The sequence below is a fragment of the Marmota flaviventris genome, chromosome 3, assembly GCF_047511675.1.
Source record: "Marmota flaviventris isolate mMarFla1 chromosome 3, mMarFla1.hap1, whole genome shotgun sequence".
Classification (NCBI taxonomy): domain Eukaryota; kingdom Metazoa; phylum Chordata; class Mammalia; order Rodentia; family Sciuridae; genus Marmota; species Marmota flaviventris.
Window position 1 is genome coordinate 168,620,208 of NC_092500.1, and position 25,486 is coordinate 168,645,693.

Genomic DNA, 25,486 nt, shown 5'->3' on the forward strand with positions numbered 1-25,486 from the left:
GAAAGCAGGCCAGATTGGTGATGTCACTTCCTGTGGCTGGGGCGGGCACAGCCTGGTCTCCTGAAATCAGTGTTTTCTCCCCATCCCTGAGGCTCCTATGGCTAAGAGACATCAGCTGAGCACAGAACTTATTAATAAGGTGACCACACAGTCTACCATCTAAACCCAAACATTTTTTCTTTGAGTACTGGGAATCGAACCCATGGCCTTGCACATGCTAGGTAAGTGCTCTATCACTGGGCGACTCTCTCACTCCTTTATTATTTTTATCTTAAAAAATTCTTTATTTGGGGATTGGGGCTGTAGCTCCGTCGCAGAGCACTTGCCTAGCACATGTGAGGCACTGGGTTTGATGCTTAGCACTGCATAAAAATAAATATTTTTAAAAAATTTCTTATTTTGAGATAGGGTCTTGCTAAGTTGCCCAGGCTGGGTTCAAACATGTGATCCTTCTGCCTCAACCTTCCAAGTAGCTGGGATTATAGACATATGTCACCACATCTAACTGAACCTAGACACTTTTGAAAGTAAAACAATATTCTGGTCTATTGGGCTGTTATAATAAAATGCTGTAAAGCAGGCAGTTTTTCTTACAATCTTGGAGCCTGGGAAATCCAAGGTTGAGGTATTGGCAGGTTCTATATCTAGTGAAGGCCTACTTCCTAGTTCAGAGATGGCGCCTTGTAGCTGTGTTCTCACATAGTAGAAGGACTGAGCTATTCTCTGGGGTTTCTTTTATAAGGGCTCTAGTCACATCCATGAGGGCTCTGACCTCATGGGTCCAAAGACCCCATCATGGGTCCAAAGACCCCATCTCTGAATACCATCACCTTGGTAGGTGCAATTCAACACATGAATTTGGGTTTTGGGGGGGACACAAAGGCAACTGGTAAACCTATGCTTATTTTTCTCCCAAGCCCATTTGCTGTCCTTTTTCCTTTTCTTTCTTTCTTTTTTTTTTTTTTTTACGCAATCTGCTTTTCCATGACCTTCAAGTCACCTGTTGACTTTTCCAGTTAAGAAATCTGAGTTGTCAATCAAAAGAACTGTTTCCTGGTTCTAACTCCTGTTACTTCTCCTTTTCCTCTCTTTCATGTGGATCCTGGCATTCCCGAGGGGTGACACAGTGGATTCCGAGTATAATTTCACAAACGTACCTGCAGTAAGGGTAGTGAGGGTAATAAGAACTCCAGTGGGTGCCTCACGCCCCCACTCCACTTCCTTCCTGGGGGAGAATCTCTGTGTGTGTGAAACCTCCCCTCCCAGGGACCCTCTTCCCCAGACTGACAGTGTAGCCTCCCAGATGAGCATGAAATTTCTCTTTCCCTCAGTGGATTTCTTTTCTGGGAAGGCAATGCTTTGATTTCTGTGACTTATTTTTTTTTTCCTCATTGAAAGACTGGTCTACCCTGTTTCCACACTAGGCCCAGTTTAGTTAGGACTGGATTTAAATATCCAACACTCGTGGGTTATTTGACGACAATGTACCTTCTTCTCAATCTTCAATGGTGCTGTTCTGATATTCCTGTGTTCAGAACTTTACTTCTGGAATCTTCCCAAAACAGAGCACCATTTCTTTAAGTAAGAAGAATGCTGTTTCCAAGGGGATAGCTTTATATCTCTGCTCCACCACCTGGTTTCTTGCTCCAGGAGGTCCAAAGTAGTTCCCAGGCTCTGAGATGTATGGCCTCTTTATCAGCCTCATTGCACTGATGTGTAGTGAATTCCTTCCCATAAAGCTCTTGAGATTGGCTTTTGTGACTCCATTTCTAATCACACTTGAGACCAATCAAGAACAGGGTATACTCAATCCATATGTGTACATAAGTATGCGTATACATACAACTATACATATATATATATAATCTCAGATATCAATACTCCACCATCCACTCAGCTACTAACTGCCTACCTTCAGTTCTCTTGATGGCAGTTGGTTAATTCAATTATCTCAATTCTTGGTGGCTTACCAAGCATTGGCATTCCTTTGTTAGTGTGATGGTACTAGAAGCTCTCGCCAACACTCATTCATTGGATGTGTCAGGACTTGAGCTACAGCGCTATCTCCCAGCTTTGTTGAAACTGTTGCTTCCTTATTGTGTTGTCCTGATTTTTACTGGCCTCCCACCCCAGATACAAAACAATGTTTTCCCCTGCACAACTTGCTTGAGGCCATGAAGCCTGTTGTGATGAGACAGGTTAAACTGTGGAGGTGGGTACCAGTGCCCTCAGGAAATCTTAGGTTTGAGAAGAACTCTGGCAGGGAACCCAGGCGGGACTCTGAATAGCATCCTCAGGTGACCTGTAAAAGAAGTCACACATTTTTCCTTCTGCAACTTGGTACGGACTCCGAACTTTGATGTGGTGGAGGAGGTTAGATTGTGGAGGTGGGTGCCTCAAATAGCATTTGCCGAATGGTGCCTCATCTAATTTTCCTTGCTGAAAGCAATTTGAAGTTTCACTTTTATTATAGTTTTATTGCCTTCCAAATTAAGAAGTTATTAAATTTAAATTTTTATTGCAAAGCTACCAACATACCATATCAGAGAGGTTTTTGCAGGTCTATTAAATGTAAGCCGGATTTGATTCATTAAGCTTTCAATTTTTTCTAAAGCCATTTTCAAGTGTTTATGGCTACATTCATAACTTTTTTTTTTTTTTTTTTTTTTTTGGTGGTGGTGGGTGGGGAATCTGTTCTAAAAAATGAGGGGTCCCATACAGTCTTGCAAGGACATATTTAGGGACCTCATAGATGAGTTTACATGTTTCCCCCAAAATGAATAAGGAATTTTTACTTGGCCAATTAGTTGGATTATTTTAAAAATGTATTTGTTTGAGAACATATCTTCTAGAAGTTCTCTGAATCAGAGTATAATGCAAATAAACAGTATAGAAATCAGAAGCTTGGTGGGATAATGGAAGGAGCATTAGATGGAGTGAATTGAAAAACAAAGATGGGTCTAGCTCTCAGCTTTTCCTCTCACTAGCTGGGTGACCTCCAGCAAGCCACAAGCATTAAATAACAAATGCCTTAATCTCTTAGAACCTGAGTTTCCTCATTTATTTTATGAAGATCTTTGAGAAAATATTCACGACAAAGCTAATGAGCTGTCTAGATGCAAAATATTCTTGTTTATTTTGTTGTCAGGCATAGTAAGATGATCTTTGAAACCTGAATTACGGTAAAAGCTGAAGCAAGCAGGTTTAGTTCACTCAAAAACTTGGAAAGTGATCAAAGAAAGCCCTGCGACCGCTGCCGCCCCCACTTCCCCATCCGCGTCAGATTGCCTGCGCTCCAGGCCCATTCAGAGTTGGTGTAGGTTTTGCATATTGAGGCGCTGTCCTGGAGGCGGGACCTCAGGAGGCACATGCCGACATCCAGGTCTACTGTCCAGTTGGTTAAGTGAAACTGAATTGTTCCTTGCTCTGAAGGGCTTAGAAACAGCATGGGCTGGATTGGAATATGACAGTAATCAATATTAGAGGACTTCTCCTTTCTGAAGTTTATGAGACACAAAAACCACTTACTGATAAATACCCAGGCATGGTGACTCATGCCTGTAATCCCTGCAATTTGGTAAGCTAAGGCAGGAGGACTGCAAGTTCAAGGTCAGCTTGGACAATTTAGAGAGATCCTGTCTCAAGATAAAAAATAAAAAGGGCTGGGAGAGTAGCTCAGTGGTAAAGTGCCCCTGGGTTCAAACCCCAGAACAAAAAAAGAAGAAGAAAAAAATAAAAATAAAAAAAAACCTTGGTAAATAGAAAGCCTAGCAAAGATACATGCAGGGATCTAGTATTTAGGATTACATGTCCTATGGCTAAGAATGTGTATAAATAAGACATTAGGACTCCTAGAAGTGTTCTTTCATTAGTGCTGCCCGTAATTCCAAGGCAAGAAATGAAGGTTGATGCAGAATCTCCAGCCCTGGGGCTTGAAAGAGTTTCTCAAGATTGCTGTAGTGTGCCCGGAGCTACAGAAGAGTGAATAATGGCAAGATACAGTCAACCTAACACAGTGGATGTCCAAAAGGAGGTCAAAACACAGAAATAATAGATTAAGTCCTAAAGTGCATCATCAAACATTGGAGCGGAGGTGGAGGACTGCCTGCTAGGAGGGCGGGTGATGAGAGCAGATGGTATCCGGCAGTATAGTTAAGAGCAATAAGCAAGAGCCTCTTGCATGCTCAAATAGATCTTTATTGTAACTCCAAAGTAACCCTTCCTTTCCTTTTAGTCATGATTGTGCTGATGTTGGTTGGTCAGTCTTCATTCATGCCTGCATATATTCCAACATGACGATTTTGCCATCGCAATAGGAAAAAAGATTCACAGTCAAGGTATGGGCACATTTTAGTAAAACACTCTAAAATTGAAATTTTAAAACAAAAAGGTCAGCCTCATATGGAGAGGGGGGTCAACATAACTGAAGCATGTGACCAGGAGGAAATGCTTATGTGTAAGGATACACTAATTAGGGAGGGCAGCTGAGTGTACCTGTAGGGAAGAGATTTACTTAAGCCAGGGAATCCATGCAAAGTCTCCTGGTGGGTGCTTTACAGTGAGTTTTCTAGGGCAGTGAGGCCAGCCCAGATTCCTAGGGTACACTGATTTCTGAGGTGTAAATATCCCCACCATATAGCTACAGTGGATGTAAATAGCCCCAAGAAACAAGGGTCTGAACAAAAGTAAATACAGTAAAGATTATTAAGAAGTGATGAGTTTTAAGTATTCATTACTTTTTTTGTTTTTATATAAGCAATTTAATGTAAGTCTATATACTTTGATTAATTAATTTATTTTTAGTGCTGGGGATAGAACCCAGGGCTTCATTCTTGCTAAGTGTACATTCTACCACCAAGATACGCCCTCAGCCCAATTTTTAATAATGTCTGTTTTTAACAATGGCCTCATGAAATTCCTTAAAAATTTTAATAAGTACTTGTGTTGGTACATGATGGCCCCAGCCCACTACTGCTTGTTTATGAAAGAATGTCAGAGCAACCTTGGGGAAAGTTAAAAGACAGGAATAGCAGTGAAACATTTGTTATTTGTGAAGATGGGGACATATGGGTTCGGATCTTCTTTTGTGTAAGTTAATGTGTAGGCATAGAATGATAATACTCAAATAATGCTGATTAGTGGACCAATGTCTTCTGTCCCACAAGTTTGAGAAATGTATTGTTAGAACTCATCTGCTGCAGGTGGTCGGTACATGTTAAGAGCCATACAGTGAATCCGTTCTACCCAGACTCTCCAACTTGACTGTTGTCATGTTTTGGATGTGAGGTGTCCCCCAAACACTCACATGTGAGACAAAGCAAGAAGGTTCAGAGGAGAAATGATTGGATTATGAGAGTCTCTCCTAGGCATTAACTGACTGGTAACTGAAGGTGTGGCTGGAGGAGGTAGGAATTGGGGCATGGCCCTGGGTAGATATTTGTATCAGGTGAGTGGAGTCTCTCTGTTTTCTGATCAGCAGGTGAGCCTCTTCCCTCTGCCACACTCTCCTGCCTTGATGCTTTGCCTCACTTAGAGCTCTGAGGGATGGAGCCGGCTGTCTATGGATGGAGACCTGTGAAACTGTGAGCCCTTAAATAAACTTTTCCTTCTAAAATTGTTCCGGTCAGATCTTTCAGTCACAGCAGCGAAAAAAGCTGACTAAAACAACTGTAGAATGTACCCCTCCCCTCACCGAACACTTAATATCTCATGGAAATGCATTGGGAAACACTGCTCTCAGTAGTGCTCTAAGTATCCTGCCCTTCAACATTTATTATTAATTACTTCAGTCAGACACTTTGTAGTGTGTCATCAAGTCCGTAGATGCCACAGCAGATATGCTAAATCAATAATTCTCAAATGTGACTGCATTTCAGATTCACCTGGAAGTACCCTTTCAAAATTTTTTTTTTTTTAATGTTTTTGATGTACTAGGGATTGAACCCAGAGCCTTCAGCATGCTAGGCAAATGCTATTCCCTGAACTATACACCCAGCCCTTTTTGATTTTTGTTTTGAGATAAGATCTTGCTTTGTCGGGCTAGGATTGTGGCTCAGTGGCAGAGTGATTGCCTAGCATGTTTGAGGCACTGGGTTTGATCCTCAGCACCACATAATAAATAAATAAATAAATAAAAAGTTATAAAAACAAACAAAAAAGATCTTGCTATGTTGCCCAGGCCAGTTTTGAACTGTCAATCCTCGTATCTCAGCCTCCAAGTCCAGGTTTGGAAGCTTCTCGAAAGACCTGATAAGGGGCTAGGGTTATAGCTCAATTGGTAGAGTGTTTGCCTCACATGTACAAGGCCCTGATTCAATCCCTAGCACCACAAACACACACACACACACACACACACACAAAGACCTAGTAAGTCAGAATCTTTGGAGTTCTAAAGTCTAAGAAACTCCTTAAAAAAAATTCTCCCCATCAGAAATGATTTGTCAATGTGCTGTGAAAGACTGTAAACTTTTTGAACATGTAGTGTGACTGACATTAAATCGCAATACAGAGGACTTTAGATTTAAGAACTTGCCAGTTTTCAGTTTGCTGGATTTGTTTGTTTGTTTTGTGGTGCTGGGGATTGAACCCACGGCCTTGTGCGTGCAAGGCAAGCACTCTACCAATTGAGCTATAGCCCCAAGAACTTACCAGTTTTGTAAGCTAAAATTTGAAATGCGTTTAAACATTTTGCTACCAAATTTCAAGCTAAAGCCTTTGGAATAATTGTCCAGAAAGAATTTATAACTATGTGGCTTTTTAGATACTCTGTACAAATTATAGTACCTATTCATCAAATAATACCCAATAAAATCTCACTAATCAAGAAAATAATTGATAGAGAATAAGATAAAACCTTATATTTGTTTATTCAAATATTCACCATATTTCCAGAGACTATGTATCAATCCAAAACATAAGCCTTCCGAGAAAAGATTGGTGAGATATGAATTAACAGCTGTACATGGAAAGACAGATCACAGAATGAGGATGTGTGAGATTGTCTGTGTGATAATCAAATCCAACATACTGGTGGCTCTGTTAAAGGGATCATGTTTGCAGAAGGTGGCTGGTAGCAGTTTTATTCAAGTGTATGATCAAGCCTGAATCATTATATTTAGTTCTGGGCATCATTGCAGCTAACTAGACTATGTGCAGAAGGATATGTCCAAGGCAATGCTGAGAATCAAAGCTGGGCCAGGAAGAAACCTGAAGAAACTGGGTGGATTATTGTGGAGACAAAGTTATATTCTAATAGCTAAATGACTTTCATATCCACATCGAAGAGGTCACAAATGGGAAAGCTGGGGTCTGCAGTATCAAGTTGCAATGAGGCACGTTTTTGTATAATGTATAAAGTTAGGAAGAATTACTTAGTGATGATAGCTGTCTAAAAGCAGAATACATTTTAATTCTCAGTTACTTTGAAGTTTCTTTTTTTTAAAGTTTATTTTTCAGTTTTCAGTGGACACAACATCTTTATTTCATTTTTATGTGGTGCTGAGGATCGAACCCAGCGCCCCACACATGCCAGGCGAGCACGTTACCGCTTGAGCCACATCCCCAGCCCCTACTTTGAAATTTCTAAGTCAAGGGTGAATGAGCACTGAAGGGCATGTTATACAAGGAATCCAAATATCCATTGTAAGAATTGGGTTAATGAATGCCCCAAATTTCTCCCTGTCTTAACCCTATGTGTTTCTCTTATATAGGCATAAAACACATACCTGTGTTATAGCTGAATTCAAATGCCACCTAAAAAATCTTCAGTATGGAAGGAGACTCATACTGGGAAACAAATCAACTGTTTGGATAGTAGTTCACATGACAGGACATTTATGACCACTCAATAAAACAATACTGAAAATACATTTCAGGGATAATTGTTTAATCTTATCAAATTTGCATTTTTATGCCAGAGAGATTCCAGTTATATACTTGGAGAATGCACCTGAAGAGTATAAAAACATCTTCGGTTGCAATTTATAAAGAGAAGTTAACTGCATGAATTTACTAATCTTTCCCTCATCATTAAATATGTATCTTCTTAAACAACAAAAATAAAATGCTTCTGCATTATATTAAAACCATCCATGCACACAGTTATACTAGACTGCAACATTAACTTTAAGGTGGAAAACCTATAACATAAATATTATCATCAGGCTCTAAACCAACATTAGAATGGACTTTCAACATTAATTTAATTCTTTCCCTTTAATATATGTTAATTACAGAATACTTGAAGAAACTCAAATGACAAAGGAGAAAAAAATTACCCATTGTGTTACTGCCCAGAGACATTGTCATGAACACCTTGGTGTATTTCCTTCCTGTCCTTTTTAACTTTACAAATTCTTGGTGTTTATTGTACATACTTGTGACCATATTGTATCTGCACTTTGTACCCTGCTTCTGAGGCACAAATAACTTCCTCTGTTTTTACAAATTTTGACTACGAAATTATCCACCTCGTAGATTCATTATCATTTTTTTTGTTAAACATGTGTAGGCTATCAGTGATTTTATAGTGGGTTCTATGCCTTGAACATCACAGTGAATTATCAGTAGAGTCTAGATATGCAAAGTTTTGGGAAATTGTCTTCTAAATAAAATTTCTAAATAAAATTCATAGCTATTATGTAAAAATCTGACAACTGCTTATCATTTCCCTGTGGAGCCCTTGCAACTGCTTCAGGTTACAAGGCATGGTTGCGGTGAGTTTGCCACAATTCTAAACCACATCTATTTCTAACAGGGGTGTGTCCTCTTACCCTGGAGTTCATGGTCATTCCTGGATAACCCTTTGTCTAACTGCTTGGAGGACAGAGGCTGCTAAATGGTGCCATTTCTCATTGAGTTTGGAAGAGGGTTTGTGTCCCTATCAACTCAAATATGCTTCATCATGGCAAAGAATAACTCTTAAGGGATTCTCCTCTGGGTGTGTAATATACTTTGAAAGTCCATCTCGCAATAACCCATGGTAAGACCTGTTAATTCTGTTCTGCTGCTGATATTGTAGATTCCTTTAGTGCCTCTTCCACTAAAGGAAGTTCTGCTAGAACCCAAGCAGAATATCACCGAGACTTACAAGTGCTCCTGGATCTCACCAGGAAAATCCACAGGGACTTTCCCCTTGATGTGCCTAAATGGAGCCCAGTTCTGCAGGAAACCATTATTTTGTGTGTCTTCCATGTGGTCCTGTGTTTAGGTTATAGCTAGAGCCTCACATGAAATAAAGCTTGCATTATAGCATGTGGATGAATGCATGTCCTATGGAATCCTGTTAAAAAAATTTGTTTAAGGGGGCTGGGGCATAGCTCATTTGTTAGAGTGCTTGCTTCGCATGCACAGGCCCTGGGTTCAATCCCAGCACCAAAAAAAAAAAAAAAAAAAAAAATGTTCAAGGGACAAAAACCCAATTAGAAGTACCCAGTTAGAAGTAACTGGAACAAACCTATATATAAGCAACTTACATATTTAACCAACTGCTGCCTAATAAATGCAGATGAGATGATCAAGATCATTTGTAAAATGCCTCTTTCTTTCAGAGTTAAGAAGGGTGAGTGAAAACGGTTATGATATGGCAAGCTTTAAGGAGCCTACATTTCAGTCATTTTCTTCCCAAGCCAGAGAGATTTACTTATTCATTCATTAATACAACGAATTATGTAGCTGGAGAATGGAGATGAATGACATTTTTCCTACCCTCAACCAATTCAGAGTAACAACATACATGTTTTTAGATCATTTTAACAGGTCCAGAAAGGGAGAAGTGCATTAGATTTTATAAGTCTTTTAAGTAAGGGCATCCAACCCAGCTTAAGGTGAGTAGGGAATAAGAAAAAATGACAGAAATCTTCCTGGAGGAAGTTACGTCCAAATTGGGTTTTTTACTTTTTAACTTTTAATTTTAAAGTCTGTCCTTAATCTTTTGTACCTCTCCTTCAAACTGTTTGCTGCTGCTGCTGCTGGGGTTGTTGTTGTTTAAAGAATCAATTTTATTGGCCCAGGAAGGAAAGAATGATGGGTGTGTTGGGACAAGGGTGGCAGGTGAACAGTGTTTCAGGGAGAGGGACAGCATCAGCCATGGTATGGAGTGGGTATGAAAGCAACATGTGTGTTCTGACATGTTTGAAATGCTTATTGGACATCTGCAGAAATGTTAAGTGGGCAGGCAGAAGTGTAAGACTGCAGTTTGAGGGTGAGCGCAACTCTGGAGATCTAAAATTGGCAATGACTGGTATATAACTGGTATTATATATGGTATTTGCATATGTAAGACCAAATGAAGTTGACCAGGAAAATGAGTAGTTAGAGAAGGGTGCCCAGGGCAGGGGCCATGGAAACAGATCACCCTAACATTTAAAGGGTGGCCCAACAGGAGAAACCAGCAAAGGAAATGGAAAGGGTGGCAAGAAAGGCTGGGGGAAAAACCAATAAAATATTCATGGGACAAAAAAGTACAGCTGTTTCTTGTGGAGGAATCGTAAAAATTGTTTCACAGTTGAAAAATTCTGGGGATGGAGAATAAGGTGGCAAGTGCGGATAATGGAAAGGTGTAAATATCTTAAAACTTCATCTTCTTGGTCTCTGAATGCCTTTATCACTCCATTCAGCTTCAAGGTCAAATTCTGAATGTTTCTGAAAATGTTTTGCAAGTGTGTAAAACGTGGTTATCTGTTTCATGGTATTGTGGAGATTAAATGAGATATGTAAAGTTTACAGTAGCTGCACCATTAGAGCAACTTTCAACCAAGTGCACATCCCATGTTGGCCAATGTCTGGTATTTTTACCACCTTTTACTCTTAATTCTATTGCAGATTCTTTGACTCCAAATCTAGTAATGTTGGCACTTATGGTGTACTCAGATTAAGTCATTTCAACCACTGGGATTGTTATCTCACAGACCCTGAAGTCAGCAATTAGCAGCCTCGCTTCAGGGCCCAGGTCTTAACTGCTGATTTTACCACTTTTAGCTGGACAGACCTGGGCCACTTCTTCAGCCAGACTGCTCATAACAAACCCAGTTTTCTCTTAGGAGCCATTCTTATTGCTTGCCGTTGCCAGAGACTCTCGCTTTGATTCCCGGAGCCCATGAAAGGTAATTTAATTCACCCAGATGGAATCAGCCCAGCTAAGTCCTTTAAGTTCTGTGAACTTTCACCTTGGCGGGGCAGCGAGTCTGCATCACAGTCCCTTTTGGCAGTGGCTTCGGGGCTCACCCGTAGTGTCATTTTCTCAAGGAGCAATACGGGTATTCTCTAAAAAGACTCAGGGTCCCACGGAGCCCGCGGGCGAGCACGTTAACTGGATAGCTGAGGCCGCTCCAGGTTCCGGCACTGCGCGAGGTCTTGGGACAGCGTGCGGAGGTGCGGACCAGCAGCGGACCGGTTCCAGCAGTGAGCGGAGGGCAGGAACCGCAAAAAGCTACCAGCTTCGCAGGCCGGGGCGCGGCACAGGCGGGGAGGCGGGGACGCAGGGGGCGGGTCCAGAGCGCGGCAGGAAGGGGGCGTGGCCTGGAGCCCGCGCGGCCGCTCCCCGCCCCCTCCGCCCAGCCTGCGGCTCCGCCTCCGGGTGACGTCACTGGCCAGGCCAGCCGGCGCCATTTTGAAAGTGGAGTCGCCTGCCGCTGCCGCCGCCGCCGTCGCTGTCGTAGCCTCCGCCGCTGCGGGAGAAGGAGCACGAACGGGGAAGCCCCAGAGTGAAACCCACCATCCCGCTGGCTGGTTTGCCCGCCCCTCCTTCCTTCTCCCCCGGCCCCCGCCCCCTCCCCCCACAGGTGCCATCCGCCGCCATCCGCCCTCTCTACCCCCCCATCCCCAGGTGAGGGGGGTGAGTTCAGGAAGCGGAGACCCGGAGCAACTCAGCAGGGTCACCATTTGCTGTGCAACATGGCAGGTAAAGGAGAAATCGCCCTCGCCCGCTGACAAGGCGCCGCTTCCTCCCTCCTCCCTCCATCACCCCCTAGCGACCGCCGCGCCTCTCGTGCAGCCACCGGCGCCCCTCAGATTTCGGGGAATTGGTCAAGCGGGGTGGGGTGGGGGCGGGGAGGCGCTGGTCGGCGGGAGGTGGGAACGGCTTTGAAAACGAGGGTTGGAACCTTGGCATGGGCGTGGGTGGGGGTGGGGTGTGTGCCGGCGGCGGTGGGGTGAGGCGTGGGTGGGGCGTGCAGATTTGTCCCCACGGCTCGGGAGCCCGGCGTATCCTCTGCCACCCTGCCCCCAGCTCTTTTTGCGGATCTTCCTTCGTATAATTCCTATTTTCTCCCCCGGCTGCAAGCCTCCTTGGGTTTATAGACAAATATATTCTACACTGAGAAGGAAGACCACTTTACAAGTTAAAATACAATGGAGGCATGTACGTATTTTCCTCCCACGGTGGGTTCGTCTCTATTTTGAGGGGGAATTTTTTTTGCTGCGAACCATCCCCCCCCTTTTTCCCCCTTATCCTTTATGACCAAAGGGTGCAAGGCCTTTAACATACAGCGAGTTGCACGAAGGACGTAGTTTAAACTTTGCGTTTTGCATGTTAGCTTTTGTGCAAATGTCCTTTTCCCAAAAGGGTTTGGTAGAGTTAGTTAAAATAGTTGTGGAGTTCAGTGATATAAATAGCCTAAAGGAGAGATTTCGTTAAACCTCGCAAAAAAAAAAAAAAAAAAAAAACCGTGTAGAGAAAACCAGGTTGGAAATATTTAGCAAGGAATAAGGTTGAAGGAAGAGGAGGTAATCGCTTTGAGGATTATTTTTGTATATTTTTGGCCAATGTCTTCCTTTAACTAGTTGAATCAATTATAGGTTTAGTTTAGTTTCATCCTTCATAGATCCTGGACATTTTCACCATTTTTTCTATAAAGCTTAAAGTGAAATCGATATTAAACTAACTTTCTCTGCTTTTTGTAGTATTTAGATAGATAATGGAACCTTTACAAAAGTTAACATGATGAATTGATTTACAGTTTGCTATAAACAAATTACTCTTTGACCTTGTTGAATAACTAAATGAGATTAAAATTGTTTTGCACAAGATGATAAATTAGCGAAAAGAATTCTTTGCCAGGTCTTTGGATTCTGAAGGATGAAGGGAAAGCAGAACAAGTTTCCTTTGACAGTCTCTTCTGCATTCATTTCTGTTCCTTTTCCTCTGTTTGGAGCCAGTGATTTGCTGGTAATGAATGCAAAGAAATGGGTGTTATGTTTGTGGTGTGCAGGTTTTGGGCAATAGGGTTCATATGAATCATTACTCCACAATAAGACAGTAATGTTTCCGAAGTTTTCTCTTCGTTCTGTGTTTCATGGTATTTTAACTTTAATAATGCTTCTGCAGGCTTTTTGTACATTAAAGAAAAACTCTAACTTTGGTATTTACTTTTTTTCTGGTAGGTCTTGCTTGAATGTAAGACTCCTCTGTATTCAAGGAGAAGGGAAAGTGGAAGAGAAGTTTTGAACATATGTACAATAACAATAGAATGTACGCCTTTAAATATTTCATACTTGGAATCTTGTTTTTAATGCACTTCCAATTATTGGGGAGTTTTCCAAATTGGTGTGCTTGGTGGTGGTTGTGTGGGCAGTACTAGGCTGTTAGGATCATGCCAACCATGGATACTATCTCTCTGTTTATGAGAGTAAACATGAACTGAACTCAATTTAATTGGTATGTTTTCTTTTTCCAGGAGCTGGAGGAGGGAATGATATTCAATGGTGTTTTTCTCAGGTGAAAGGAGCAGTTGATGATGATGTAGCAGAAGGTAAGAAAGTGTTTAATAATGTAAAATTTGAATATAGAATCTTAATCTTGATTACTGAAAGATTTGAACCTGAGCCTGTTGTAGTTTAAGAATATTTTGTGTTTATTGCACAAGAAATGAAAGAAGTTTTAAAAGTCATCTTTCTGGAAGATAGTCTTAACTTTTTTATTTGTGCCTTTAAAAAATTACTTTTATCCTGACTTGAAATGGAAGCAGTAAATTATTTATTTACACACACACACACACACACACAAAACTGTTGTTAAGAAAGCTCTGAAGTTAATAGGGTAGAGATTTCCTTGTCATATAAATTCCACATAACAAATAAAAGATGGTGGATTTTCATGTTTGTTGTCTTTGGATAATTAAGTGGAAGTAGATGCCATCAAACTTAGAAACATTCTTGGTAGTACTTTTTATTTATGGGAAGATTTTTAGGTTCTTTTGAACTTTTTGTACTTTGGGAGTGTGGTATTAGTTGGCTGTTCTGTGAAGAAATGCTGGCTTGAATTATTTGTTCTTGTGAGGATTCTTTTAGGTAGTTGAGGAAATGGTGGGAATATATGGCTTGTCTTCTGGGAAATATACTATTTTCTTGGACAGTTAAAAACTGATCAGTTGAATAAATCCCCCCAAGTTTTATTAATTTATTTCAAAAGTTGATCAAAAATTTTGAAACTGTTTTCAATGAATGTTTGAGGTGGTGGAGGCATTATTTCCAATGTAGTAGTTATATTACTTCCTTGTTCAAAAATACTATTTAAAGTTTCTGTTTTAATGGTATTCTGTGTCTTGAATTATAGTAGGAGTTTTCCAAACAAAAGTCAGAGAAATTGTAACATATTTTTGATTTTTAAAAATTGGTCTAGTGAAAATTTGTATACTCTTTTTCTAGATTATATTGTTCTTATACCAAAATCCTAGTTCTAGCCTACAAGTGTGGAGTTCTGTTTGTTTTGAGGGTTTTTCCAGGTGGTGGTAGGATGGTGTGGTGGCTTTGTGTTGAGCCAGCCAAATGCTTGTATTTGCTATGTCAGTATCATTCCTCATGAAGTGTCTGATCAGAGTGTGGCAAATGCTGTAGAAAGCCAACTGACATACATAATACTGTTCTCCCATCTTTCTTTTTTGTTGGATCCTCTCCATTCTTTCAGATGAGAAACCAGAAGCTTAAAGAAGTCAAGAGACTCACTGATGGTCACACATATAGTGTGAGTCAAGGTTTTCTGTTGAAGCCCATGGTTTTTGACTTGTTAGGATAAAGAAATCCCAACTAAAAAATAAATATTAAAAAAAAAAAAGGATAAAGAAATCCCAAATTCAAGGGAGGAGGAATGTATTCGTCATTTTGTAATTCCCAATACCTGTTGAATAGTAGGCACTTACTATTGGATTTTAGTTCTTTGCTGTTGTGTAATACTCACCAAGTTATGAAAGTGGTATATACTTGGAAAACATTCCTTGGATGAATTTTGTTTATTCCGTTTATCAAAGGTCTCTTTAAGTGTTCAGCACTAAGGATCTAGAGCATCTAGAACACAAACTCTACTCTTGAGGAGCTCAGTTTATTAACTATTAGGCAGAAAAACCATATGGATTTTATGTAATCAGAAGAAATTGATTTTCCAAACTCTGAACATCAGTTACCTAACTGAACCAGTTGATAGTTTGTGATTACATAATGGATCAGTTGTAGTTCTTGTTTGCTAACACTTAGGAGCTACATTTTGCTACTGATCATTAAATAATTTTCTGAGGTTGTTAAATATTATTGCGATGTATAGTGTATACCTAGCCTTTTAAAATGCCAAGGCTTGCTATGTGTATTTTAGTAAAAATAAAAACATGGCTTATGTATATCTTTGCAAGTATATTATGTATGAAGAGCATGCAATTTTCAAATTACACTGCTTTAATTTTGAGTATTTTTATACTAAGTTTGCAAATCATTTTTGTTTATATTACTAGAAAGTTTTGCTTTTCTGACGTAGAATAAGATTTTTAATGTTTTTTCCCCTTAAATTTAGACGGTACATAGGTTATATCTAGATCAGCCTATAGCTTAGATTATCTGTATCTGTATCATTGTATCTTAGTTTTTTCCCATCAGGCTCCATCCACATTTCTTTCTCCTCTTCTGCAATCAATTGCAGGACATACCATTTTTCCTTCTGTAATGTTTTTCATACCTGCTTTTACCTTTGTTCAGTCTCATATTATCTCTAGAGCTGGACTAATTATCTAGTACTCTACCTCTGAGCCACAACCCCAGTCCCATCAGTGTTAGATTTTATATTTTTCCTTCATTGATAACTTTCATAAGGTGGTAAAAACACAGACTCTTTCCTTGTTCTAAGTCAATCTTAAATGCAGTCCCAGTTTTGTCAATTTTCCCCCCAAATCTTCAGTGGATCACTGTATTCACTGAATTAAAACTAAATTTGAATATTTTAGCCTAGAATGTGCAATATTTCTTCAGAATGCCTCCTACCATGGCTAACAGTTGAACTAACTAGCTACTGTTCATCAAGCAAGTCCTATACACTCTTATGTCCGTTCTTTGTTTTTTGCCATTCTCTCCTTGTTATGCCTGATATTATCCTACAGTTCTTCTCTTATCATAGTTCTAGTTATTCTTCAAATTATGCCCACAACCCTTTTATTTAATTACCTCTTTTGGAAATTAAAATTTTTCTTTCGGGTATTTTGTTACATAGGTGTATTTCATACCCCAAATTTTGCACTGTAAACTTAATGCTGGACTAATTATTTTCATGTTCTATGCAGAATATCCTGCGTAAACTGCTGTGCCTAGAACAATGCTGGGCACATAGTAAGTGTAGAATACTTGTTGAATAAAGGAATCTCAATACTACCGTTATTAGATTTTGTCTGAAAAGGAAAGAAAATGGGTGAAAGGCGCAGTTATTGAGAAGTATTTTTCGCAATGGTGGCTTTACTTACTTGGCAGCCTTTGTAACTAGATTGCTGATATATATATTTATATATCTGTATGGAAACAAAAAAGTCAGAAGACCTTGGACTTTTTCCCTAGTACTACCACAAACTAGTGTATATCATTCTGGATAAGTACTCCTCTGGGTTCCTGTGTGCTTAGACATAAAATAACAGGACTGGATTAGAAACTGCTGTTGATTATACTCTAGTTCTCAAACATGTCTCAGAAAGGACCAGCTCAGTAGTAACCTTATTACTATTGAGGTTGTGTTGAGATGTTGAACTTAATAGAGGCCTTAATTTAAAAATAAATCTTTACTTATTCAAGGCCCAGAATTTTTTATTAAGTAAATTATAAAGCTAAGACAGAACTTAACATTAGCCCATATAGTTCATTATAGGACATTTAACAACTATGTTGGAATTCTTGTCTTATATATGTCTTTACAGGCATGTACCCAAAGTAGATTATCTTTGGTATAGCTCCTAAACTGTTTGGGAGGAGGATGAGACACTAAAATCTGTCTCACTCTGATATTCTCTTGTCATACAGTTTTTATTTTAATTTTAATGATAGCATTTTTTTTTTCATGGTTCTGGGGATTGAACCCAAGGCCTTATGCATGGGAGGCAAGCACTCTACCAACTGAGCTATATTCCCAGCCCAACAAATGTTATTTTTAAAAAGTTTTTTAGTTGTAGATGGATGCAGTACCTTTCTTTTATTTATTTTTATGTGGTGCTGAGGATAGAACCCAGTGTTTCATGTGTGCTACGTAAGTACTCTTCTACTGAGCCACAACCCCAGCCCCAGTAAGATTTTAATTTTCCTTTATTAATAGCTTTCATATCATGGTAAAAACATAGACTTGGATGCGAGGCAACATAGTTTGAATGCTCCCCATCACTTGAAGTATGATCTTAGGCAAGTTAATTCATCTCTTTGTGCTTATTTTCCCCAATTATTAAGTGTGCATAACATTAAAACCTATCCGTGTTATTTTGGTGATTAAATGAGTTTATACACATAAAACATGAATAGTACACACCACATAATAAGAGCCTTAAAGGTTTTGGCAACTTATTATTACTACTTGAATGTTTATAGCAAATCAGGGAGAGTCCTTGGAGTGTAGAGAAATTGGGGTATTGTCTTTAAAAGGCTATTAAAAATTTTCATGGCCAAAGTGAAGGAAACAGATTATGGGTGTGTGTTTGTACTTATTTTCTGCATTAGTAAAAAAGTTCAAAAATATTTAGGTTTAGAGACATGCATGAATCTGGTAAAAACCAAACAAAAAACATATAATGTAAAGCCATGAAATAATTACTATAAAAGCCAGTGTAACTGGGCGTGGTGGCACATACTCATAACCTGTCTTCCACCTCAGCAGGGGAATTACAGGTTCCAGCCCAGCCTTAGCAACTTAGTGAGACCATGTCTCAAAAATAAAAAGGGCTGTGATATTGTCCAAATTATATTGTTATATTGTATATTGTGTATATGTAACAAATCCTATCAGTGTTTTCAACTGTAATGTACCAATAAATAAATGTGGGGGAAAAAAAAAGGGCTGGGAATGTAGTTCAGTCCCCAGTAAGTCCCCAGTAAAGTCAGTGTAGGGGTTACCTTTAATTGGGTGGGAGGGAGTTGTGATTAAGAAGGGCTGGGGAGGACCTTAGGGCTGTTGTGATCTGGAAAGTGGTATTAGTATATTGTAATGTTTGTACAAAACGTTATTTTAATGTTAACATAGAATCTCTCATTTTCATATTTTATAGTCTTAAAAACTTTCCTTTTTTAAAAAAACATTTTTTATTAGTTGTTGTTGGACCTTTATTTATTTATTTGTGGTGCTGAGAATCAAACCCAGTGCCTTATACATACTAGGCAAGCTGTCTACCACAGAGCCACAACTGCAACCCCCACAAACTTTCTTTTATGGGAAATTATTTTAGGGCATGATTTTTAATTACATGAAGTCTGATTTTTATGGAACTTGGTTGCAGATGTATCTTTTCCCCTCTTTGCTTCCTGCATATTTTTGGTAGGATTTAGACTTGTGGATTAGTTCTTAGAAAATATTTTTTAAATGGTAAAGTCTAAATGGACCCCAAATAAGGACATATGTAAAATTTTGAGAAACAGATAATTATTAGGGTATCACAAATTTAATGGCTTTTAGATTCATTCCATATGTTTAATGTTACAACATAAACAGAATTTGAGATTATTTCTCTTCTATGCTTTTTAGTGTAGTTTGCATGTTAGATGTGGGCACTGAGGGTAAGTCAGTAGAAAATGGTAGAAACCACGGTGTTTTTTAAAGTAATGGCATTATCAGTTGTATTCCAAAACCCAGTGACCTGTGGCAGAGGCCTTTCTTAACACTCTTTTGTTTGCTATCACACTCTTCCTTTAATACAGCTTTACTTCTGATTTAAGTCTAGTAGACCACACTCAATGTACTCACTTAAATAAGTGTAAATTTGTCCATTAAATAATATCAGTGACAGTATTTATGTAGTATTGAACAGTTTCCTTGTTTTAAGATACTAAGTTTTCTCCCATTTCCTTACTAATAAAAACTTAAGGGGCTGGTGTTGTAGGTCAGTGGTAGAGCACTTGCCTGTCACATGTGAGGCACTGGGTTCAAGTCTCAGCACCACATAAAAATAAAGGTATTGTGTTCACCTACAACTAAAAAATATATATTTAAAAAAAATTCAAAGGAATGGTGATCGAAAGCATATTAACTGGTATTTTGTCTCAAGTTATGAAAACACTTAAAATTAAGCTTTCAGTATTCAATACTCCTAACAGTAAATTAAACTTGGAATTAGTCAAGTCTCTGAAAACTGGAATAAGTGCAATGACAATGAGATCCTTCAAATCAAAGAATTTATTTTATCAATAAAGGAGGTTCTCATATTTGCACATAAAAGTGCCTTATTTAAAGTTGATTTGGAAGAAAGGTACCTACATTTTAAGTTTCTTATGTTCTTTAATGGAAAAATTGGAGATTGGAGGTATATGTTTTAGCTAATATCCTCTGTTGTAATGTCTTTTCCCTTATCTGATGTGTTGATGGAAATTAAACAAGTTGCTTCCTTAGACTAAGGAAATACAGGTGAAAGCCTGAGCACAGATTAGATTTTCTATAAATGCCCTGCTGTATAGTCAGTATCAGGATGAGATGGCATGGCATGGCTGTGTTAAGTAATCACAGAAGCTAGCATTTTTGAGTACTTACTCATATACCAGGCAGTGTTTCAGGTGCTTTTTAAGTATTCATTCAGTGATATTCACATAATTAAGTAGACATTATTGAGAAGGTTAATTTATTAACTTGTGCAGGTAGTAAAGCTGGGATCTATCTCAAATCTTAATTTTTTTCATATAATTTATTTCAGCACTTGAAATATATTCACGTGAAAGTGTGTGAGGTTGCTGGAATATGACTGGTTTATAATAGAGTTTAGTTTTTTTTAAATTATTTTTTAGTTATAGGTGGAAACAATATTTTTATTTTATTTTATAAAATAAAATAGATTTGGGCACTGAGGGTAAGTCAGTAGATCGAACCCAGTGCTTCATGCATGCTAGGCGAGCACTCTACCTCTGAGCCAAAGCCCAACCCCTAATAGAGTTTAGCTGTAATCCCTACTAGGTCCCCCCACCCCACTCCCACCCCAGTGTTGGGGATTGAACCAGGGCATTCCCTTGCACATGCTAGACAAGTGCTGTACACTGAGCTACAGCCCTAGCCTTTTTTTATTTTGTATTTTGAGATAGGGTCTTGCTAAGTTGGCTGAAGCTGACTTTGAACTTGAGATTCTCCTGCCTCAGCCTCCCTAGCTGCTGGGATTATAGGAGTATGCCTCCATGCCTGGCTTGCTAATGACATTTGTAAACTGAGATGTGCTATAAGTGGGTTATAAGGACTTTAGGACCTTCTGAAGTTTTATGCAAAATTGTGTTGTATGTGGTTATACATATGAATTTTTTTGGTCAGAGTGTGTAGCTACTGTCAAGGTAAATATCATTTAGTCCAGTAGTTCTCTGTGTGTTGTCCAGCAACCCTTAAACTCATTCAAAAGATCTTCAAAGACAAAACTATTTTCATAATGATACTAAGATGATATTTGCCTTTTTTACTGTGCTGACATTTGGAGCAATGGTGAAAAAGCCATGTGGGTAAACTCATAGACATGTTCCGATTAATCAGGTAGTGGCTCCAAACAGTGCCAGTAGTCATGATCATCATTATTGCCATATACTAGCAGTTAAAAAACATTGATTTTTACTTAAGAATGTCTTTAGTGAAGCAGTAAAAGCTGTTAATTCTCAATTTAGGCATGTCTGTTCTGACAGTGGAAAGCATACCTCCAGTGATGGAGCAGTGTATAGTGAGTGATTGTCTGGAGGAGGGGTGTCAATGCAGCTGTTCTGAGTTTTGAAATGAACTAACAGCTCTTTCCATGGAACCCTGTTTTTGGGGGCTTTCAAATCTGGTTATTCTGACCTGGAGATTTGGCATTCATTTTCTCAAATGAACAGATGACCTGTTGCTTTACTGATCAATGTTTATTGTCACTATAAAACTTGAACTTTCAGGCAACAGTTTTGGAAAATATATATCTGTCATGGGGATATTGAGGGCTTCCTAATACTTCCGATTAAATTGGTAGTAATATTAATAAATACAGTTTTAGACACTGTGTAATATAATGTGTCAACATTTGGAAAACCTGCATTACTCAGCGAATCAGTGTTGTACAGTTGATCAGTGCATGTAATGTTATCAAATCATTCATTTTAACAAATACAAGAAAGATTGTTGGATTTTAATGTTACAGACCGTTGTGTCATGCTTTGAGATTCCACAGACGTTTAAGAAATCATTATCAAGCTGAGTATAGTATTAAAGGGATATCCATAACTACCTGAAAAATCTATTAAAAATTCCTCCTTTCCCAACTACATACCTGAGTGAAGCTGGATTTTCTTCTTACATATAACTGACAAAACACCTTGTCAACTATTGAATACAATAACAATTAGGAGAGTCTTCTTATGTTAAGCCAGATGTTGGAGATTTGCAACAATGTAAAGCATTCTAGTTTGGGGGGGTATTTGGGCAGTGATATAGTTACTTTTATTAACATTTTTGTATTGTGTAGAGAATATTACTATTTTTTTTTTTTTTTAATCTTTTTTTGTATGTGGTGCTGAGGATCGAACCCGGGCCGCACGCATGCCAGGCGAGCATGCTACCGCTTTAGCCACATTTTAAAATTTGAAAAGTCCTTTCGTGTGCTCATATTTTAAGAGTGTAAGGGAGATCCTGCCATCAACAAAATTTGATAACTCTCAGTTTGATCTGTTAATAAATAGATTGCTTTTTAAGGAGTCTCACGAGCCACAAGATAAGTGCAGGATAGTGTACTACTGCTTTCATGTGTGAATATCTACAAAGCTTTCCTTCTATAAAGGTGGAGCCTGAAATAAGAGATTATTTCAGCTTTTTCCCTTACTGTTTTTTAGATACTAAATTAGATCTACCCTAAGCTCTTTTGTCTGATCTTGGTGAGGAAGGATACCTTCAGGACTTTAAAGTACCTATTTTTAAACTTACCTCTCCGTTACAGAGATTAAATGCCAATAACATATTTGCCAACACTTTAGCATTAAAAATTTTTAGGATTTTTTCCCACAGTATCTCTGCTCAGGTAACAGCATTAGGTAATGCTGTTGGATCCTGATTTAATGCCATTTCTAGGCTTTCTGGTTATTGTAAGTAAATTGATGACCTTGACATTATGTGGTATTTTGAGCCCAGCATGTAGCCATTTGATGTGTTGTCTTGGAAGAAAGGCATAAAATTGGCATGGTAACTGTTTCCCAGCTCTGATAATCAAACTAATAAAAGGACTTTATTTACTTTTCCTCTGTAAATCCTATTAAAGTACAGCAAACTTCTATTTTTAAATGATTGCTGAATTTCCCATTTTAACATTGTCCTATCAACTGTTGCTTAAAATTTTACTTTTTTTGTGGCTATTTTCTACCCTTTTTAAAATTTCATTTAAAGCTTCACTCTTGGCATATATGGAATCCTTGGCAAATCATTTTCAAGTATTCTGTATGCCAAGTTACCAATGGTTATATTCTTGTAACCAGTTTCTGCTGATTAAATTCTCTGTGAACGTTCAATTATCAACTGGGTTTTTCTCTTCTGAAGTCTAAAAGAGCTCATGAACAATTCAGACTGTTTATGACCAATGACCTTGTTCAAGAAATTTTGCTTTAACCTATTGTTGTGTTTATGTGCTCACTGAAACTCTTCTGTTAGACTCTGAATTTTGAAGAATCGAGGATACTTTTTATGGTTATATTTTATAGGTTTTATGGGACTAAGAGGGAATTCTTTTTTAAGAAATCTTGTAGTACTGTTCTTAATATTATATTAGAGGGATGAATCTTCTCTAAGAAATTGGACTTGACAGATTTAGTGTCTCTCCATTTCTCTTTTCTAAATTAGAAACTGCTCTCTTTCATTGGTCAAAATGTTAGAATGATATATTGGATTTTGGACCATTTGCACATTTTATACTTCATTCAGAGAAAACTAAACTCGTCAGTGGCCTGTATTAAAAGAAGCTAGGGCTGAGGATGTAGCTCCATAGGAGAATACTTGTCTAGTATGCCTATGCCCAAGGCCCTGTTTTCTATCCCTAGCACCACACACACACATACACACACACAAAAAAAAAAAAAAAAAAAAGACAAGCAGATACAGATACTAGAGTAGATAACAGGGATTGGTGGTAAAATTTTCGAAGATCTGGGACAACGTTAGAGCTGAACAATATTAACTTTTTAGAACCTGCCATTTAAGTTCACTGCAGATCTGCTCTTCCTGAAAGTAGAAACCTTTTTGTGTTACCTTTATTTTTTCTATCTTACTACAGGTAAGCTGCCTAGAGTAGATTAATTTATAAGGTAGCACAGAGGAATCTTGTATTTCTTATTTACTAATAAGAGTGGGAAAGCTCTGTTTCAAGAGAAACAGGCTATTGTAGGCCATAAATCTTGTCAAATTCGCTATCTAGTGAAGTGATGCAGCATGCATGCAAAAGTGCTTAGTACAGGAATTGATAGTAGTAAAGAGATTGCCTGCTCCCACTCTTTTTTTTCCCCCCTTGACATAAGAGGAATTATTTTTTCTAGAAGTAGAATTACTTCTTTAAGTACAATAGTTTTTGCTCCCTGGTGTTTTTATTTTTTATTATAAAAATATAAAGTTCATCATCCTAACCATCTTTAAAGGTATAGCTCAGTGTTAACTTTGTTTAGACTATTACGAAATATAATCTCCAAAACTTTTTCATTTTGCAAAACTGAAACTTAAGCCATCTCTCCCTTTCCCTCCAACTCCTGGTTGTCTCTTGCCTGCACACTAATGAAATCACCTAATGACACATTTCTCAGAACATGTCCCCATTGTCATACAATGACTTCATGTTTGGGGTTCTAAGGAGGAACAGGTAGGTACGTCCTTTAAATGATTGGGGGAGGACAGGAAGATTTCTAGGCAGAACATCAAAGAACCAGATATGAGAATATTTGAGTAGATATTGGTAATGTTGACACAAATCTGTTATCTCAGACTGTTTGAAAACTATCACCAGTTTATCTTATAGGCTATTCCAGGATAGGATTAGATAAAATCCAAATTTTTGACTAAAGTTTTACTTCATTTATTTTGTAGTTTCTGGTTTAAAATAAGAAAATCCCATGGGTTTTATAAGTCACATTCCATGACTGTAAAATTTCTTATATTAAAAGGGACACCAGTGCATTGTTTTATGTATGTTTTACTCAGCAAAGTCATCAGGATAATAGGAAAATTTTACACATACATTGCATTTCTTTTAAATGAAATTATAGATAAGGAGTGATTAAAGATGTATTTCTTATAGCCTTTGGGGTTTTTTTCCTTCACATTTTTTAGTGGTGCATAATAGCCTTACATAATGATGGAATTTGTTATATATTCATACATGCACATAGTATTTACAATAGCCTTTTGAAGTAAGCAATGCTGTTGCCATGTTATGTTGGACACTAAAGCTCAGCGAACTTGGGCAACTGTTAAACCTAAGGTTATGAGTTAGTAAAATTGATCCCTGTGCTTTTTATGCTTTTGTGTTTCTATGTTGTGTTCAGTTTTTAGAAATACTATTTGGTTTTGTCTGTTTCTGGTTTTCCTGAGGAGGAGGTAGAGCTAAGGTGAAACTTCAGTTATTCACTAAGTGACTTTGAAAAGAAGTATATGTTGAATTTTCAGTGCTCTGGAGAATGTTAAGAAAATACAAAACATTGTAGGCATATTAAAAGAATGAATTTTATTGAAAATGAGCATTTTCCATAACACTTTTGCTTTTGGCATTAACCTGTCCATGCTACTATGAGATCCTTTTATAGGTTAGTGTGCTACTTGATATTGAAATGAGACTGTAGTACAAATACTTAGTTGTTTCTTGGGGTTAGATGAATGAATCATTATTTCAAGTCAAGGTAGTGCTTTCAAATGGTTATGAGTTGGAATTTATTAATATTATTGGAGTATAACTGGAAATTTCTCCAGGTGAATATTATAATCTACAAATCTTGTCTCCCCCTCCCCCCTTTGGTGCTGGAGATTGAACTGGGACCTTGTACATACTAGGCAAGCACTGTACCCCTGAGCTATATCCCCAGCCGTAACCACCTT

General features: G+C 38.3%; 1 protein-coding gene across 8 annotated transcripts in view; it reads left to right on the forward strand.

The window, feature by feature from the left end:
- The first annotated feature begins 11,590 nt into the window (after nt 1-11,590).
- The window catches only part of Ppp2r2a (protein phosphatase 2 regulatory subunit Balpha), a 65,804-nt gene continuing 51,908 nt past the window's right edge, over nt 11,591-25,486 (forward strand). For 3 of the 8 annotated variants that reach the window (XM_071610589.1, XM_071610595.1, XM_071610596.1), the window contains exons 1-3: nt 12,181-12,358; nt 13,381-13,468; nt 13,674-13,748. Coding sequence is in view for 2 of the 8 variants with exons in the window: in XM_071610588.1 (XP_071466689.1) it covers nt 11,893-11,899; nt 13,674-13,748 (82 nt within the window). In the remaining 6 variants the exon portion in view is untranslated. Of the gene's footprint in view, nt 11,900-12,180; nt 12,359-13,380; nt 13,469-13,673; nt 13,749-25,486 lie in introns of those variants that run through there. The other 5 variants (XM_071610591.1, XM_071610592.1, XM_071610588.1 and 2 more) reach the window with 5 other exon arrangements.